This window comes from Centroberyx affinis, unplaced genomic scaffold, assembly GCF_046629955.1.
Source record: "Centroberyx affinis isolate AG114_WGS23_722 - 3 ecotype Tasmania unplaced genomic scaffold, CSIRO-AGI_Caff_v1 ptg002006l_1, whole genome shotgun sequence".
In the NCBI taxonomy this organism is placed as follows: domain Eukaryota; kingdom Metazoa; phylum Chordata; class Actinopteri; order Beryciformes; family Berycidae; genus Centroberyx; species Centroberyx affinis.
In genome coordinates this window covers 1-16,008 of record NW_027280349.1, presented here as the reverse complement: position 1 = coordinate 16,008, position 16,008 = coordinate 1, and the positions used below count along the sequence as shown (strand labels likewise).

Here is a 16,008-nt window from a genome sequence, read left to right as displayed (position 1 = left end):
CTGAAAACCTGCAGACTGCAGGATCTCCAGTCAGACAGCAGGGAACCAGGTCTCCGTTAAAGGGAAAGTTCACCCAAGAATTAAACCTGGGTCATCATCTACTCATCCTCATGCCAGTACAAAATCAGATGAGTGTTTTTTCTTCATACAACTTCTCAGCAGTTTCCTCAAAACAGATGCAGTAAGTGGAGTTCAGACTTTCAGGCTTCAAACAAGCTGAACGGACACCAGCCACAGACAGTCAGTGTCAGAAAAGGAAAACAATAAAAGTGTGGAAAGAGAAGTGCTTCACCTCCATGATGGTTCTGTTTCCGTACTGCAGAACCCAAGAGTTTTGGCTCTCAAAACCAAGCAGGAGAGATGAAGAGGTGATTGTTTTCTTCTGATTGGTTCGTTCGGGGTGGGGGTGGGGGGGTGGGGGTGGGGGGTGTATATGCTCCATAGGGGAAGGGGCGGGGCTTATTTCTGTCTGTCTGTCTGGGACAGGGAGCGAGGAGGGATCATGTCCAGCAGGTATTCTCTCTGTCGGTCGGCCATGCTGGAGGACTTGGGAGCCGCCATGTTGGCTGGACTCAGATAGCTGATGTTCACACCTGTAGATGGACAGATGGAGAGAGAGAGGGAGAGAGAGAGAGAGAGAGAGAGAGAGACAGACAGAGAGAGAGACAGACAGAGAGAGAGACAGACAGAGAGAGAGAGAGAGACAGAGAGAGAGAGAGAGAGAGAGAGACAGAGAGAGAGAGAGAGAGAGAGAGACAGAGAGAGAGAGAGAGAGGGAGAGAGAGAGAGAGAGAGGGAGAGAGAGAGAAATAAAAAAGAGAAATAAAAGTTCCCTCTTGTATGGGAGGGAAAGTCACCAAACTCACAACAACAAAAGTCTGGCAGAACGTTTCTTCTCCCGTCTGCAAACATCAGATCTGAACTCTGGAGAGGAAGATGGAGAGGAAGACGGAGAGGAAGACGGAGAGGAAGACGGAGAGGAAGACGGAGAGGAAGACGGAGAGAAAGACAGAGGAAGACGGAGAGGAAGACGGAGAGGAAGACGGAGAGGAAGACGGAGAGAAAGACGGAAAGGAAGACGGAGAGAAAGACGGAAAGGAAGACGGAGAGGAAGACGGAGAGAAAGACGGAGAGAAAGACAGAGAAAGACGGAAAGGAAGACGGAGAGGAAGACGGAGAGAAAGACGGAAAGGAAGACGGAGAGAAAGACGGAAAGGAAGACGGAGAGGAAGACGGAGAGAAAGACAGAGAAAGACGGAGAGAAAGACGGAGAGAAAGACGGAGAGAAAGACAGAGAAAGACGGAGAGGAAGACGGAGAGGAAGACGGAGAGAAAGACGGAGAGAAAGACGGAGAGAAAGACAGAGAGGAAGACGGAGAGGAAGACGGAGAGGAAGACGGAGAGAAAGACGGAGAGGAAGACGGAGAGGAAGACGGAGAGGAAGACGGAGAGGAAGACGGAGAGAAAGACGGAGAGAAAGACAGAGAAAGACGGAAAGGAAGACGGAGAGGAAGACGGAGAGGAAGACGGAGAGGAAGACGGAGAGAAAGACGGAGAGGAAGACGGAGAGGAAGACGGAGGCAGAGCTGCAGCCGACAGAAAAGCTGCTGAGCGATATCAACAAAAATCTAACTGTGATTATTTGACAGAATGTTACAATTACAATTTAAACTGCGATTCATATCATCACAAGTTTTTCTCATTATAATTTGTTTAGAATGAAAATTGTTTATAGAAAATTGATTTTGTTAAAAAATAGATGTCAGTGTGCAGGATTTACTGAGTTTGAGTCTGAAGAAAAGTTTAGCTCTAGAAGGAATGAATAAAGGCTAATCTGTTTTCCTGAAACTGTCTTTTCAGTGATGTTGAGGTGTTTTGGGGCGTAAACCACTTCCTGTGGGCGTGTCCTGAGCCTCAGCCTGGATGACAGCTCATCAAGATGACTGACAGCTGTTGGGGCGGGAACTAGACCAGCTGAGGGGGAGGAGGCCGTTAAAAACCGATCTGTGTGCCAGTATTTACACAACACTCCCATAAAACACTGGACTTTGGGGGTTTAGGGGTTTGGGGGATTAGAGGTTTAGGGGTTTAGAGGTTTAGGGGTTTAGGGGTTTAGGGGTTTGGGGGTTTAGGGGTTTATGGGTTTAGGGGTTTAGGGGAGCAGCGTCTCCATCCAGCCTCACCTGGCAGACTGTACAGCGTCCTGCGCCTGTCCTGCTGCTGCTGCTGCTGTCGCTGTTGGTGTCGTAATTGTTGGTGTTGTTGTTGTTGTTGTTGTTGTTGTTGTTGTTGTTGTTGTTGTTGTTGTTGTTGTTGTTGTTGTTGTTGTGGTCGGTGGTGGGCGGTACTAGCCGCCTGGCTGCTGTGCTTGGTGGCGGACGCCATGATGCTCCCAGCTGCAGTCAGCTGGGAGGAGAAGGAGGACAGAACGCCACGCACAGAACTACAGACACCTGCCTGGGGGACAGACAGACAGGCAGACAGACAGGTAGACAGACAGGCAGAGAGAGAGCCAGACAGACAGACAGACAGACAGACAAGTAGACAGAGAGACAGACAGACAGGTAGACAGACAGGCAGAGAGAGAGACAGACAGACAGACAGACAGACAGACAGACAAGTAGACAGAGAGACAGACAGACAGGTAGACAGGCAGACAGACAGGCAGACAGACAGACAGACAGACAGGTAGACAGATGGTCAGACAGACAGACAGACGGTCAGACAGACAGACAGACAGACGGTCAGACGGTCAGACGGTCAGACAGACAGACAGACGGTCAGACAGACAGACAGGTAGACAGACGGTCAGACAGACAGACAGACAGACGGTCAGACGGTCAGACAGACAGACAGGTAGACAGACAGACAGATGGTCAGACAGACAGACAGACGGTCAGACAGACAGACAGACGGTCAGACGGTCAGATGGTCAGACAGACGGTCAGACGGTCAGACAGACGGTCAGACAGACAGACAGACGGTCAGACGGTCAGACGGTCAGACAGACGGTCAGACGGTCAGATGGTCAGACAGACAGACAGACAGACAAACAGACAGACAGGCAGAGAGAGAGAGAGAGAGAGAGACAGACAGATAAGCAGTGAGAGGATGCCATCCCCCTTGAAATAATAATTGTCTAAAATAAAATCTTCCCCTTTGTAAAACTGCCCCCCCCCCTCCTTCATCCGTCTCTATGGCAAGATATCATTCAATCAATAAATGTGTAAGTCACTTATTGATATCTAATCATTTTAGAGAATATAGCGCATCTGGAGTTTTCAGCAGACCCGGGGGGGGGGGGGGGGGGCACACGCGTTCCCGTGGGCCGGCCGGATGTTTTTGGACTAGCCCAAACCTTCTCACAGAGGAAAAAAGCAGAATATCCAGGCTGAACGTGACAACAGAACGTTCTGGTTCTGAAACAATAAACAGAACGCAGAACAACTTCATTTCATTTTAACAGCAAAGTTTGCCGGCTGGGCGGTGTTTGGACCTTCGGGCCAATCACAGTGCTTAAAAACAGAAAGCTCCACCCAACCGGGAAGCCGGGACACATTAAACAAACACACAATCAGATGACAGACAGTTTAATCTGAGCAGCAGAGCTGTCAGTTTGTGAGAAAATGTAGAGAAAGAAGAATCTAGACTGAATTTAACTAAATATAAAAGTAAACTGACAGAAATATTGTAATTTTCACATCTTTTCATATCTTTGTAAATGAAATTACTGTAACTATTGTTATCTAGCATGGCAAGGGGAGTGAAGGATATGTGGCTGTCTACTTTACCTCATCTGAACTTTAAATGTGTAGCTACCAAACCTCCAGGAGCTCCTGCTCACCTTGTGATCCTCTGCAGCTGACCCGTCCCTCCTGCTCAGGAGCAGCAGGAGCAGTGCGGGGGCCAGGGGGCCAGGGGGCCCGGGGGCCCGGGGGCCAGGGGGCCCGGGGGCCCGGGGGCCAGGGGGCCCGGGGGCCAGGGGGCCAGGGGGCCCGGGGGCCAGGGGGCCAGGGGGCCAGGGGGCCCGGGGGCCAGGGGGCCAGGGGGCCCGGGGGCCAGGGGGCCCAGGGGCCAGGGGGCCAGGGGGCCAGGGGGCCCAGGACCAGCTCCAGCTCTGAGGCCAGAGCCTCGGTTCAGGGCTTTGGCAGGAGGATCTGACCTAACATCCCTAACATGCCTGTCTTTTGTCTTTTGAGTGTAGAATCACCTTTGTGCTGTTACAATATAAACAGAAGGGTAAACAGCTGCTCCCCCCCTCCATGCTGTCTTCCTCACTATCAAACTGTCCCCATAAGACCACCCCACCGCCCCCCCTGACATCTGTGTACAAATCGACTTCTGCAGATGAGAGCAGAGTGAGTGACAGGCAGCTCCCACCTGTCTGTGTGTGTGCAGTCGGCTCAGAGCTTCTGTCTTGCTGCCACTAGGGGGCGACTGGCTGGAGGAGAGCGCCGCCTGCAGCTGCATCCTCTGCTCCATCTCCTGGAACACACACACACACACACACACACACACACACACACACACACACAGACACACACACACACACACACACACACACACACACAGAAATAAATGCTAGCACAACAAACACAAGCCATGATTCCATCCAAGTTCAAAATTCGCTTTCTGAATCCAACAGTTCAACATGAACAAATTGAAACCCGACATCAGCTGATCTGCGGTCAGACCTGCTCCTGCTGCAGCGCTTTGACCAACGCGTCCTTCAGCCTATGGGTGTGCTCGGCCCTCAGGAGCTTCTTCTGATTGGACGTCATGCAGGTGTCACACAGGATGCGCCCGCCCCTCTCCTGCCTCCAGTGTGTGGTGAAGTCGGTCTGACACTGGGAGCAGCAGAACGGCTCCATGCAGGACAGACGGAAACACAGCTTACCTGGACACACACACACACACACACACACACACACACACACACACACACACACACACACACACACACACACACACACACACACACACACACACACACACACACACACACTGATCCATGTCTGAGCAACCAGCCTAAAGATTGACAAATCATATTTATTAATTTTATTCTGAATAATAATATTCATTATTTCATCACTGCTGGATGAAATAAAAAACAAAGTGGGACCCAAACCCTAACCCTAAGAGGAGTCATGCTGGTCCCACACGGACCGGACTGGCAACCCGCCTCAGAACCTGTTCAGGTTCTGTCCTGAACCTGAACCTGAACCTGAACCCGAACTTGAACCTGAAGCCAAACCTGCAGGAAGAAGACACTGACAATCTGCAGCGACACAGAAACTCAGTGAACTGAAAACTGCTGCTCCTTATTGCTCCTTACTGCTCCTTACTGCCCCCTGCTGCCTCCTGCTGCTCCTTACTGCCCCCTGCTGCCCCCTGCTGCCCCCTGCTGCTCCTTAATGCCCCCTGCTGCCATCTACTCCCTCCTACTTCCTACTTCCTACTCCCTCGTCTCCTCCTCCCTACGCCCTGCTCCCTCGTCTCCTCCTCCTTGCTCCCTGCTCCCTACCGTGGCTGTCCAGGACGCTCTGCACCACCTCCTCCAGTCCGATCATGTAGATGAAGTCGGGGTTTGTGGCGGAGGGGAGGAAGAGGAGAGGAGGAGCAGGAGGAGCAGCAGCAGGAATCTCCAGCAGCGTCTTCTCCAGCTGTTTCCTCAGCGCCAGCTTCGCCGCCGCCTGACTGCTGGTCGGGTCTGTCATGGCCGCCGCCGGGCCGGAGGAGGCGCCGGAGGAGGCGCCGGAGGAGGCGCCGGAGGAGGCTTGCATCTGGGCCAGATTCATGTAGGCAGCAGCAGAGGAAGAGGAGGAAGAGGAGGAGGAAGAGGAGGAGCGCTGGGAGGCTGCCACCTGCTGGTTGGAGGAGTCACAGATAATAACACTAGAGACAAACTTATTATATATTTCTACATGTTGCTGAATTTTTATCTGTTATTACAAGATGGAGTCTGACGTTTACTGACCTTCTTCTCTTTCCTCTTAAATGAGTTTTACTGACCTGATGTTCCAGTCATCTTATATCTAACTGGTGCAGATTGTACTTTATTGGATGCCTATAATTGTGTAATTTATTGTCCATTATTGTTGGACTTGTTGGGTAAATTTTCATGTACTGTTATTTTTTTTTCTGCCATTTATATCTTGTGTGTACTATCTGTGCGCTGTTTGGGTTTTTACATTTCACTTTACGTCTCTATCTACCTATAGAGTCAGGTGACCTGTCAGGTGACCTGTCAGGTGACCTGTCTACACTCACACCTGAAGAAGAGCACATGCTGGAAACACCACATGGTAACAAACGCCACTGAAGCCATTTCCAGTGTGTGGACTCTTGTAATAATTGCCTGTTTTTCTGTCCAGCACCTGGTTTTGGTTTGGATGCGTCTGCTTTTGTGCATCTTTGCTGAATTTGTATCTAACAGGATGGTGTGGAGGTCGCTTATCGTTTTCATCAGAATCAGCTCAACTAATAAAGAAATGCACAACAGAGGAACCTGAAAGCAGAAATAGTTAATATTAGCATTGGATAGAGTTAAAGGCTTTATGTTACACCTCTATTCATTTTCACATTAGACTGAAAGGGGGCGGGGCCACAATCCCTTATTTGGGCTAAAAAATGATGTCACGCTTGAGAGAACAACTGTTTAAACACCAAATCAATCAGATGGATCAGTGATGAAATGATCAGTTCCCAGTCAAACCAAATGGAGCTCAGCCTGCTGCAGTACCTGGTAGCCGGGTGCGGCGTTGGCGTTGGCGTTGGCACCGGCGGCGAGGCGCAGGCCGGGCGCCGCCCCCCGCTGGGGCATCAGCTGGGACCCGCTGCTGCTAGAACCCGACCGGATCACCGAGTGGCTCTGAAGACAGGAACGTCACAGAGAACACAGTTAATGTTCTAGTCATCAATCTGAATCTTATCTAGAGAGAATCCACTGAGGTCAGCAGTGGAGCATCAACCACCAGACAAACACCTGAGAAGATATGCAAATTTTGTGTCTTTGTGTAAATGACTTAGATTGAAAGTGATGAGATTTTTTCCAGCAGACGACTGAATTTAAATTCTGTTTTCTGAATTTGTATGGAATGATTGAATTTATTGAAGTTGAAACTGATTATAGAAATCAAACTCATGATGCTCTTACCAAGTTTTTATCCTATTAAAACCATATTGCATTGAAAAGTCCTAGATATTTAGTTTTCTTTAAGATATTAAATTGATACTGAACTCTTGATTTGATCTGACTTGAGCCTCAAGACTTGGGACTTGACTTGAGACTTGAGCCTCAAGACTTGGGACTCGGTCACACCTCTGGTAAATGTAAATGTAAGGTAATTCTCTCCTTGTCTGACTCTCCAGAGTCAAAGTTCCCTTCCTGAACACTAGGGGGCATCGCTCTCCTGTGGCCTGAACGCTCAGCTGATCACTCCATATATAGATTTACGGAAACTAACTTTTTTTAAATCATGCCACAAACATTATAATAATGGCCAATTCAGTATTACTGTAGAGTTTACAGTAAAAAAACACAGTGACATTTGAATTTCTGTTGGTTATGCTGTAAATTCACACATTTCTTTCCTTCATGTTCTCATATTTTTCTCATCTGCAGGTGACGCTGCTCTTCAGACACATGAATATTTGTAATAAATGAAGCTTATTATACTGTTTCACTCAGATAACAGTGTGAGCTAAATGCTTAGACTGTAAATGTAAATGTGAATGTAAAAGTCATCCTAGGTGTTATTGGAGGTGTTCTGAAGGTGTTGTGGTGGTGTTGTGGTGGTGTTCTGGAGGTGTTCTGGTGGTGTTGTGGTGGTGTTCTGGAGGTGTTCTGGAGGTGTTCTGGAGGTGTTGTGGTGGTGTTCTGGAGGTGTTCTGGTGGTGTTGTGGTGGTGTTCTGGTGGTGTTCTGGTGGTGTTCTGGAGGTGTTCTGGTGGTGCTGTGGTGGTGTTCTGGAGGTGTTCTGGAGGTGTTCTGGAGGTGTTGTGGTGGTGTTCTGGTGGTGCTGTGGTGGTGTTCTGGAGGTGTTGTGGTGGTGTTCTGGAGGTGTTCTGGAGGTGTTGTGGTGGTGTTGTGGTGGTGTTCTGGAGGTGTTGTGGTGGTGTTCTGGAGGTGTTGTGGTGGTGTTCTGGAGGTGTTCTGGAGGTGTTGTGGTGGTGTTGTGGTGGTGTTCTGGAGGTGTTCTGGTGGTGTTCTGGAGGTGTTGTGGTGGTGTTGTGGTGGTGTTGTGGTGGTGTTCTGGAGGTGTTCTGGAGGTGTTGTGGTGGTGTTGTGGTGGTGTTCTGGAGGTGTTCTGGTGGTGTTCTGGTGGTGTTCTGGAGGTGTTGTGGTGGTGTTCTGGTGGTGTTCTGGAGGTGTTCTGGAGGTGTTGTGGTGGTGTTGTGGTGGTGTTCTGGAGGTGTTCTGGAGGTGTTCTGGTGGTGTTCTGGTGGTGTTCTGGTGGTGTTCTGGAGGTGTTGTGGAGGTGTTCTGGAGGTGTTGTGGTGGTGTTGTGGTGGTGTTCTGGTGGTGTTCTGGTGGTGTTGTGGTGGTGTTGTGGTGGTGTTCTGGTGGTGTTGTGGTGGTGTTGTGGTGGTGTTCTGGTGGTGTTGTGGTGGTGTTGTGGTGGTGTTCTGGAGGTGTTCTGGAGGTGTTGTGGTGGTGTTGTGGTGGTGTTCTGGTGGTGTTGTGGTGGTGTTCTGGTGGTGTTCTGGTGGTGTTGTGGTGGTGTTGTGGTGGTGTTCTGGTGGTGTTGTGGTGGTGTTCTGGTGGTGTTCTGGAGGTGTTGTGGTGGTGTTCTGGAGGTGTTGTGGTGGTGTTCTGGTGGTGTTCTGGAGGTGTTGTGGTGGTTTTCTGGAGGTGTTCTGGAGGTGTTGTGGTGGTGGTGTTCTGGAGGTGTTCTGGAGGTGTTGTGGTGGTGTTGTTCTGGAGGTGTTCTGGAGGTGTTGTGGTGGTGTTGTTCTGGAGGTGCTCTGGAGGTGTTCTGGAGGTGTTGTGGTGGTGTTGTGGTGGTGTTCTGAAGGTGTTCTGGAGGTGTTGTGGTGGTGTTCTGAAGGTGTTCTGGAGGTGTTGTGGAGGTGTTGTGGTGGTGTTGTTCTGGAGGTGTTCTGAAGGTGTTCTGGAGGTGTTGTGGTGGTGTTCTGAAGGTGTTCTGGAGGTGTTGTGGTGGTGTTCTGAAGGTGTTCTGGAGGTGTTGTGGAGGTGTTGTGGTGGTGTTGTTCTGGAGGTGTTCTGAAGGTGTTCTGGAGGTGTTCTGGTGGTGTTGTTCTGGAGGTGTTGGCACCTACAGTACCTGAGTGGCTCGGAGGTTCTGGTTCTCGGCGGTGTGGCTGCCGGGGCGGACAGACATCTTGTTGAAGGTCTGTCCTCCATGAACAGATCCAGTCTGGACTGACGGGGAGTTCTGCTGATCATAACGATAACAATAATAGTAATTAATTGTAATAACAGTAATGAGCTCCTCTGTCTTTTCTGTTCCCCTCTCAGACACGGAGCCAGCAGACTGTGTTCCAGCAGACTGGCTCTTCAGCTCTGTCCTGTTACTGCAGGACAGGAGTTGGCATTAAACAGCCAGCAGGTTTGTCAGAAAGCATTGCACTCAGTGTTGTGAATTAACTCCTGAACATTAAAAGTAGCTCAATATGATTCTGGTCAAACAGTCACAGATGGGTTAATCATATTCTGTAAATATTAGTGATCTATTGATCCTGAGCCTGACTGGCCAGTGTTTCCTCATATGAATCAGATAAAATAAATAGTATGAAAACCACTTGCTGTTTTTGTGGGTCAGCTCTCTCTGGCCTGACCAGACTCCCACCTCACATCCCAACAGTCAACCATTATAGATCTGTTACAGATTATAGATCTATATGTTGTAGATCAGCAGACCTTCTGGAGGTTCTCCTTCTGGATCTGACTCTGGCGAAGCTTCTTCAGGAGAACCAGCCGCGCCTCCTCCAGTCGTAACTCCTCCTCCAACATCTTCATCACCTTCTGACACTCCTCCACACTCCTGCCCTGCACACACACACACACACACACAATCAACCGTTAGCATGTCTGTCAATCACACAGTCCTCCTCACACACCGAACATTAAGCTCTCCTCTCCCTCTCCTCTGGTGTTGGTGTTTCCAAATGCTGACCGTTCATTGTGATGAATTCATCTTAGGCTGAGTGTCCATATAGCGTTTTTTTCTGAGTGCCAGCATCTTTTTTCAATTGTTCCCAATGAGGAGAGAGCGTATGAGGAGAGAGCGCGTTAGGAGAGAGCGTATGAGGAGAGAGCGCGTTAGGAGAGAGCGTATGAGGAGAGAGCGTATGAGGAGAGAGCGCGTTAGGAGAGAGTGCATGGAGAGAGCGTATGAGGAGAGAGCGCGTTAGGAGAGAGTGCATGGAGAGAGCGTATGAGGAGAGAGCGCGTTAGGAGAGAGTGCATGGAGAGAGCGTATGAGGAGAGAGTGCATGGAGAGAGCGTATGAGGAGAGAGCGCGTTAGGAGAGAGCGTATGAGGAGAGAGCGCGTTAGGAGAGAGCGTATGCGGAAAGAGCGTATGGAGAGAGCGTATGGAGAGAGCGTATGAGGAGAGAGCGCATGGAGAGAGCGTATGGAGAGAGAGCGTATGGAGAGAGAGCGTATGAGGAGAGAGCGTATGGAGAGAGCGTATGGAGAGAGAGCGTATGGAGAGAGCGTATGGAGAGAGAGCGTATGAGGAGAGAGCGTATGGAGAGAGCGTATGGAGAGAGAGCGTATGGAGAGAGCGTATGGAGAGAGCGTATGAGGAGAGAGCGTATGGAGAGAGAGCGTATGGAGAGAGCGTATGGAGAGAGCGTATGGAGAGAGAGCGTATGAGGAGAGAGCGTATGGAGAGAGCGTATGGAGAGAGAGCGTATGAGGAGAGAGCGTATGGAGAGAGAGCGTATGGAGAGAGCGTATGGAGAGAGCGTATGAGGAGAGAGCGTATGGAGAGAGCGTATGAGGAGAGAGCGTATGGAGAGAGCGTATGGAGAGAGCGTATGGAGAGAGAGCGTATGAGGAGAGAGCGTATGGAGAGAGAGCGTATGAGGAGAGAGCGTATGGAGAGAGCGTATGGAGAGAGAGCGTATGAGGAGAGAGCGTATGGAGAGAGAGCGTATGGAGAGAGCGTATGGAGAGAGCGTATGAGGAGAGAGCGTATGGAGAGAGCGTATGGAGAGAGAGCGTATGGAGAGAGCGTATGGAGAGAGCGTATGAGGAGAGAGCGTATGGAGAGAGCGTATGGAGAGAGAGCGTATGGAGAGAGAGCGTATGAGGAGAGAGCGTATGAGGAGAGAGCGTATGGAGAGAGAGCGTATGGAGAGAGCGTATGGAGAGAGCGTATGAGGAGAGAGCGCATGGAGAGAGCGTATGGAGAGAGTGCGTATGGAGAGAGCGTATGGAGAGAGCGTATGGAGAGAGAGCGTATGGAGAGAGAGCGTATGAGGAGAGAGCGTATGAGGAGAGAGCGTATGGAGAGAGAGCGTATGGAGAGAGCGTATGGAGAGAGCGTATGAGGAGAGAGCGCATGGAGAGAGCGTATGGAGAGAGTGCGCATGGAGAGAGCGTATGAGCAGAGAGCGTATGGAGAGAGCGTATGGAGAGAGAGCGTATGGAGAGAGCGTATGGAGAGAGAGCGTATGAGGAGAGAGCGTATGGAGAGAGCGTATGGAGAGAGAGCGTATGGAGAGAGCGTATGGAGAGAGCGTATGAGGAGAGAGCGTATGGAGAGAGAGCGTATGGAGAGAGCGTATGGAGAGAGCGTATGGAGAGAGAGCGTATGAGGAGAGAGCGTATGGAGAGAGCGTATGGAGAGAGAGCGTATGAGGAGAGAGCGTATGGAGAGAGAGCGTATGGAGAGAGCGTATGGAGAGAGCGTATGAGGAGAGAGCGTATGGAGAGAGCGTATGAGGAGAGAGCGTATGGAGAGAGCGTATGGAGAGAGCGTATGGAGAGAGAGCGTATGAGGAGAGAGCGTATGGAGAGAGAGCGTATGGAGAGAGCGTATGGAGAGAGCGTATGAGGAGAGAGCGTATGGAGAGAGCGTATGGAGAGAGAGCGTATGGAGAGAGCGTATGGAGAGAGCGTATGAGGAGAGAGCGTATGGAGAGAGCGTATGGAGAGAGAGCGTATGGAGAGAGAGCGTATGAGGAGAGAGCGTATGAGGAGAGAGCGTATGAGGAGAGAGCGTATGGAGAGAGCGTATGGAGAGAGAGCGTATGGAGAGAGCGTATGAGGAGAGAGCGTATGGAGAGAGAGCGTATGGAGAGAGCGTATGAGGAGAGAGCGTATGAGGAGAGAGCGTATGGAGAGAGCGTATGAGGAGAGAGCGTATGAGGAGAGAGCGTATGCTCAGCGTCTTCTTTCAGAGCGCTCCAACTTTTTTGTGCGGCCGCTCCGAGCTTCTAGTTGAAAATCTCTGAACTTTTCAGAAAGGCTCTGGTGTTCCTGTGTGATCTGTGCTCCTGTGTGATCTGTGTGATCTGTATGATCTGTGTGATCTGTGCTCCTGTGTGATCTGTGTGATCTGTATGATCTGTGTGATCTGTGCTCCTGTGTGATCTGTGCTCCTGTGTGATCTGTGTGATCTGTGTGATCTGTGTGATCTGTGTGATCTGTGTGATCTGTCTCACAGAAACACAACAGAGACAGAAAAGCCAGTTTGTGGGAGCAGATCAGCCGGACACACTGAATGTTGCTGGTCAGTGTTGTGCTTTTATCACCGTAGGCGTTGTTAGCTTGTTGTTAGCTTGTTGTTAGCTTGTTGTTAGCTTGTTGTTAGCTTGTTGTTAGCTTGTTGTTAGCTTGTTGTTAGCTGTGTAGTCGACCCTCTGTTAACGTAGCGTTAAGTTAGCTACCTAGCTAACGTTAATGTCAAGATATTGTTGTCTCTCTTCCTCAGGCTTCTTTTGATTTAAACTGAACTTTAGCTGACCAAACCACAGACAGGTGTGGAAACTCTCCAGCTGAACAAACCGGAAACTAGGTGTGACCCTGTGACCCCGTGACCCTGTGACCCTGTGACCCCGTGATGGAGAGAGAAGATCAAACATGATCCTGCGTCTACTTGGATCATAGATTATATCTGAAATTCCCTTAAAGAGACACTTTGGATATACGTATACTCCAGCAATTATTGAACCATTAGAGGGCACTGCTGACCCAGGGCCTGTTCCCCATGTACTGACCTATTGCATTACACACACACACACACACACACACACACACACACACACACACACACCTTGAATGCGTCCAGGGTGTCCGGTCGGCAGGGACTGGACGCCTCGTTGTCCGACAGGATGATGACATCTGGAGACGTCGTCCGGCGCTGTCTGTCAACATCACTGACACACACACACACACACACACACACACACACACACACACTGTAATCAAACAGTGTAGTTCTAATTGTACACACACATTTAGCAGATCCTCTTTATTATTATAAATATATCTTATCTCATCTCATCTCATCTCATCTCATCTCATCTCATCTCATCTTATCTTATCTTATCTTATCTTATCTTATCTTATCTTATCTTATCTTATCTTATCTTTTCTTATCTTTTCTTATCTTTTCTTATCTTATCTTATCTTATCTTATCTTATCTTATCTTATCCAGAGCGACTGACAGTTAGTTTACAGTAAAATTAGTGAACATTCCTCAGCGTCACCAGCTGAGCAGCCACATAGTTCAGAGTGCTGCAGGTGTATAATAACATAATAACATAAAGACATAGCAACAACAAGTGCTTTACTAGTGTGTGTGTTTGTGTGTGTTGGGGGATATGCAGCGTCAGGGGTCAAGGGTCAGGGGTCAGGGGTCAGGGTAGGTGGAGGTCAGAGGTCAGAGGGCGAGTCAGAGTCAGAAGGTTTTCAGTGACTCTGCAGTTCTGACTGAGCTGAAGAGCAGAAGAGTCGGGCGGCAGAGCGATGGAAGGGAGGACAGTCGACCAATAGCAGCCGAGCGCAGGCCGGAGTGAAGGGAATCATGGTCTGGAGGTTTGGGGGGGGGGGGGGGGGGCGTGGCCTCAGTCGTCTTGTAGGCTAACACCAGGAGGGAGATGACAAGAGCTTAGACCAGCAGCTGCAGACTCCCTGCTGAGGCTGAGTCTGGTCTGACACGATGGAAAGAGCAAATCCGGATGCATGACAGCTAAAAACCTGCTAATGAACTGGAAGGACGCGGATCAGCTGAAAGAGGAACTGTGGCTTCAAACCTTCCTGAGACGATCTCCATGGAGGGAGAAGGTCATCATGAGGTGAGGCCATGTTGGGAGAGCTCGTGAGACGGAGACAGAAAAAAAGACACAAAGTGATGAGAGACATGGCGGAGGAGGTGGAGCAGATCTAGAGGAGACCAGGTTCTGCCTGTCAGTGGGACTCAAGAGACCATCACAGAGACTCAGAGACCATCATGGAGACTCAGAGACCATCACGGAGACTCAGAGACCATCCATCACGGAGACTCAGAGACCATCTCGGAGACTGGGAGACCATCACAGAGACTCAGAGACCATCACGGAGACTCAGAGACCATCACAGAGACTCAGAGACCATCACGGAGACTCAGAGACCATCTTGGAGACTCAGAGACCATCATGGAGACTCAGAGACCATCTTGGAGACTCAGAGACCATCATGGAGACTCAGAGACCATCTAATCCTGTTAAAGTCGTTTAAAGTCTTGTTGGCGGTCAGTTTGCCTCGTGTTGGGTTGATGTTTCCTGCCTTCTGTCACCTGACTGACTGACTGACTGACTGATTGATTGATTGATTGACTGATTGATTGATCGAACCAGAGATAAAACTCCGTCTGATGGACCAGCTCCCTCTGAGACCGGACCTGTCCTGGTTGATTCACTGGATCATTTCTTTAGAAACTCAACACAGGATTGGATTTGGATTAGCAAGAAAGCCCCAAGTGCATTTTTTATTTTAATTACATTATGAACTGAACTGAACTGAACTGAACTGAACTGAACTGAACTGAACTGAACTGAACTGGACTGGACTGGACTGGACTGGACTAAACTGATATTCTTTGGACTAATACAATTATTAATTTTGTTGGTTGCGCTTCTCTTATGCGAGGTTATTATAGTTTTGCATTTTTCATTCATTTCATTTTTGTTTTCAATTTCAGTTTAGTTTTAATTAGTTTTTAAAGCGGGTTTGCTAGTTTATTTTTTATATGCTTAGTTTTAGTTTAGTTTTTATTAGTTTCAGTGTTAGTTTTAGTCTTTTTTTGTAATATGGGGTATTTGTCAGGGGCGAGATTCAAAAATTCAAAATACCAGGATTATGTATGAAATTAATTGACAAAGACAAAAACATTTTCTCTATAATTTTAGTTTATTTTAGTTTTGTAAACACACAACACAGTTTCAGTTAGTTATCGTTTTTTTGTAAAGCCTCGTTTTTATTTTTATTTCAGTTAACGAAAAATGTTTTTTTACACCTAGTTTTCATTATTTCGTTAATAATAATTAACGTTGCTCTTATGTTTAGTGTTTGTTGCTATTTATAATCCCCCCCTTCCCCCCCCCTCCCCCCCTCCCCCTCCCCCCCTCACCCTCCCCCCCTCACCTCCTCTTGGCGCTCATATCCACAGGCTCCTCCCCCATGTTCTCCTTCCCGCTCCTTCCCATTGGCGGGCCGTGGGACACGCTCCCAGACACCGAGGCTCCTCGCAAGCTCCCATTGGTCCTCTTGTCATAAGCCCCGCCTCCTAGCCCGGCGGTCGCCGCCGCCGCCGCCGCCGATGACGCATAATGGTGGAGGAGGAGGTGGTGACCTTTGACCTCCTGCTGGAAGGAGGTCAGGTCTTTCCGCTGGAGGAAAGCCAACATCTTCAGCCGCTCCATCGCCTGGTGACCTTCCAGCTTCAGACGCTTGGAGAGAAGCTCCTCCCCCTCGCCAGAGGCCACGCCCCCTCCTCCTCCGCCTCCTCCTCCTCCTCCCACCGGCAGGGAGGAGAAAGAGGAAGGAGAC

General features: G+C 49.5%; 1 protein-coding gene across 1 annotated transcript; it reads right to left on the bottom strand.

The window, feature by feature from the left end:
* Positions 1 to 459: 459 nt before the first annotated feature.
* Positions 460 to 15,964, bottom strand: LOC139653938 (serine/arginine repetitive matrix protein 1-like; the record flags this gene model as incomplete). The annotated part of the gene is made up of 12 exons (XM_071530949.1): positions 460 to 593; positions 2,184 to 2,235; positions 2,344 to 2,443; positions 4,340 to 4,485; positions 4,695 to 4,897; positions 5,525 to 5,864; positions 6,743 to 6,871; positions 7,718 to 9,178; positions 9,287 to 9,400; positions 9,883 to 10,011; positions 13,252 to 13,354; positions 15,604 to 15,964. Coding segments are annotated over 12 exons (3,272 nt in total), but the record flags the coding sequence as incomplete, so codon positions are not given.
* Between the last annotated feature and the right edge of the window lie 44 nt (positions 15,965 to 16,008).